This window comes from Octodon degus, unplaced genomic scaffold (genome assembly GCF_000260255.1).
Source record: "Octodon degus isolate 3935 unplaced genomic scaffold, OctDeg1.0 scaffold00233, whole genome shotgun sequence".
In the NCBI taxonomy this organism is placed as follows: Eukaryota; Metazoa; Chordata; class Mammalia; order Rodentia; family Octodontidae; genus Octodon; species Octodon degus.
This window is the reverse complement of record NW_004524809.1, coordinates 253,475-256,247: the sequence shown is the minus strand read 5'-3', so window position 1 is coordinate 256,247 and position 2,773 is coordinate 253,475. Positions and strand designations below refer to the sequence as shown.

Here is a 2,773-nt window from a genome sequence, read left to right as displayed (position 1 = left end):
CTGGCTGGCATGTGGTGCTGGGGATCGAACCGCGGTCCTGGTGCTTTGCCAAGCTTGTTTCAAGTAGGTGCTTTAGACCACTGAGCCATCTCTCCAGCCCCTCCATGTTGTTTTTGTTACCATAGCTTTCTAGTATATCAGTCACCATTTTTTTAAAATTTCTTTTTATTTATTTATTTATTTATTTTCCCATAAATTTATTGAGAAACAAATAGCAATGAGACAGTTTCAAACTAAACTGGTAGGACAGTTTCAATAATTAACACATCATATACATTCTTCCTAGTGGTTAATTGCTGTACAAGATGCAAACATGATATCCTGCTTACAAACACCATTAGAACAAATCCCTGTATTCATTAAGAGAATGTAACTGTATATCGATCCTAGCCATTTGAATACACAGATACAAAATGGACATTCATCTGCATCCCCTTTTTGTTGTTTAGTTCCGTTATTTGAATATTATAGGTGTATAAACTCAGCAAAATATTCTAAAAAGTCCAGCAGCCCATAATAGTATTGGATCTTCTGTTTGACTGGCAATGTCAGAAATTGTTGACCTGAGTCCCCTACAGCTCAACATAACTACTTTGGCAGTAACAATACACAATGTACTAACCATTGTTACTCTCCTAAAATCTTGTTTTGAGATTTTTGTACCATTGTTTTTTTTTTTCCTTAAAATAAAATAACTGATATAAAAAAAAAAAAGAAAGAAAGTCAGTCACCATTTTTCTGCCCCAGAATTATAATAGTTAATGTTGTGCTCCTGTTCAAAAGGAAATTTCAGGTGAAACTGCAGGGCTTAACTATGTTAATACTCTGTGAAGAGAGGACTCTCCCTTCCATGATGGCAGAAAATTAGTACATTTTCTCAAGAACGTGTCGTAGATTAACTGCTGAGTTTCAGTTTCTTTTTTAAACATTCCTGACAGTCTGTTGTGTTCTGATATATGGATGGTAAAGATTAATAGAAAATCCTGTGGGACAGGACTTATCCAATCCTAGACATGCTCACATGTGAATTACTGTTTACCAGGTTCTTCCTTACCATGGAAGAAAAATGGAGTACATATTACCTAGAAGGAGAGATAGTTTTGCTTTTCTTCTGGAGGTAGGAAGTGCAACCCCGTTTACATGGCTGTGACCTCCTTCAGACGTGGAAACTGAGTTTCGTTATCTTCACTGGGCTTTTTAAACACTGGAGACATTCTTAAGACCTTGTGAATCAAGTAGGTTGCATTTCAGCTAAGAGGTAGAAGCTGGGTGTGGTGGTATGTGCTTGTAATATTAAGCTGTGTACATTTCTTAAAGTTCAGGCATGCTTACTTGTGAGTTCTTGCATGATGCTGTCTCTCTTATCTGTTGAAGAGTGTCTTAGAGATCACTGACCTTGCCTCACTACTGAGCTTGCTGTGTATTTGGAAACTCAGTCCCCACCCTGGAGCAATCGAACCAGAGCTACATTTAATATCTCCAAGTCTGGGTTGCAACAATAAGATTTGAAAGTATTTTGCAAACTCACCATGATTTTCCACCTGAGAAACAGACACAACTTAAATTGTTTGACATAAATACCACACTAAAAATTTTATTATCCTGCATCAGAGTCTTAATTTTACACTTTATATTTTCTCAAAGGTGTTTTGCCTGCCCTGACTTTGGGGATTGTTTACCATACTCTTTGCTGAAGGTATTACTATTTAGGTAATATCTTGGAGAACATGACAGGGATTTTATAATATTTTATTGAATAATTAGGGTCACTTGTGTCAGAAGCCAATCTCTCATTTCATATTGGGCCCAGTGAGAAACTCTATAACTGCATGATCAGTGTGCTGTTTTTCCCCCCCCCCAGGCGCTGTTGACATTCAGAGATGTGGTCATTGATTTCTGTCTGGAGGAGTGGAAATGCCTGGACCTGGCTCAACGAACTCTGTATAGGGATGTGACATTAGAGAACTACAGAAACATTTTTTCCCTGGGTAAGAAGATTGCCTGCAGAGTTCCTGATTCACGATTGACGTTTAATTTCTTTTCCTTTACAAACAAACATCTCTTGGAAGCTTCTTCTTTTCATGAATGAGTTTTAGGTTCCCATTCTCAAGGAAAATGAATGTTGCTTGGAATAGACAAGATGTTCAAGCTGCTGGTTTTTGTCTGTAGCCTCCCCCTTTCCTGAGGTGTCACACACCCTTCATGCTAGATGAGGAGTCATTTTACCAGTTCACTGGCACAAAACGTTGTTGCCTGTATGTTAAAGGCCATTCTCTACCCTATGGCTTTGATTTAGTAGTAGTTGAACATTAAGCTTGGGATGTGAAAGTAAAATGCTTCCTGTGTAGTGCAGTGGCTCTTTCGGAAAACTGCATTTGGAGAAATAATATTCTGCATTTGGAAAAATAATATTCTCCAAAGAATCTTCCACGGTGTCTTCTCTTTTCTCCTGAGTACAGCAAGAGGACAAACATTTCAGTAGTAGTTGCAGAATCTCAAGCATGTGTCATGTTCCATTTAATAACAGGTCTCGCTGTCTCTAAGCCCCACCTGGTCACCTGTCTGGAGCAAAACAGGGACCCCTGGAATGTGCAGCCACGAAACAGAGCAGCTGCACCTCCAGGTAGGTAGGAGTGAATGAAGCAGCGCAAACAGGTGAGATACCTGAAGGATGTAGCCAGGGTTTTTCATTTTTCATGTTTCTTAATACATGCATGCTGGGGCTGGTGAGATGGCTCAGTGGTCTAAAGCACCTACTTAGAACAAGCTAAGC

General features: G+C 39.1%; 1 protein-coding gene across 1 annotated transcript in view; it reads left to right on the top strand.

Annotated features, from left to right (window-relative positions):
- LOC101573574 (zinc finger protein 501-like) overlaps window positions 1-2,773 on the top strand; it is a 22,695-nt gene that overhangs the window by 6,068 nt on the left and 13,854 nt on the right. Inside the window, 2 exon segments of the mRNA XM_023705926.1 lie at window positions 1,862-1,988; window positions 2,528-2,623. Coding sequence (XP_023561694.1) covers window positions 1,862-1,988; window positions 2,528-2,623 — 223 coding nt within the window.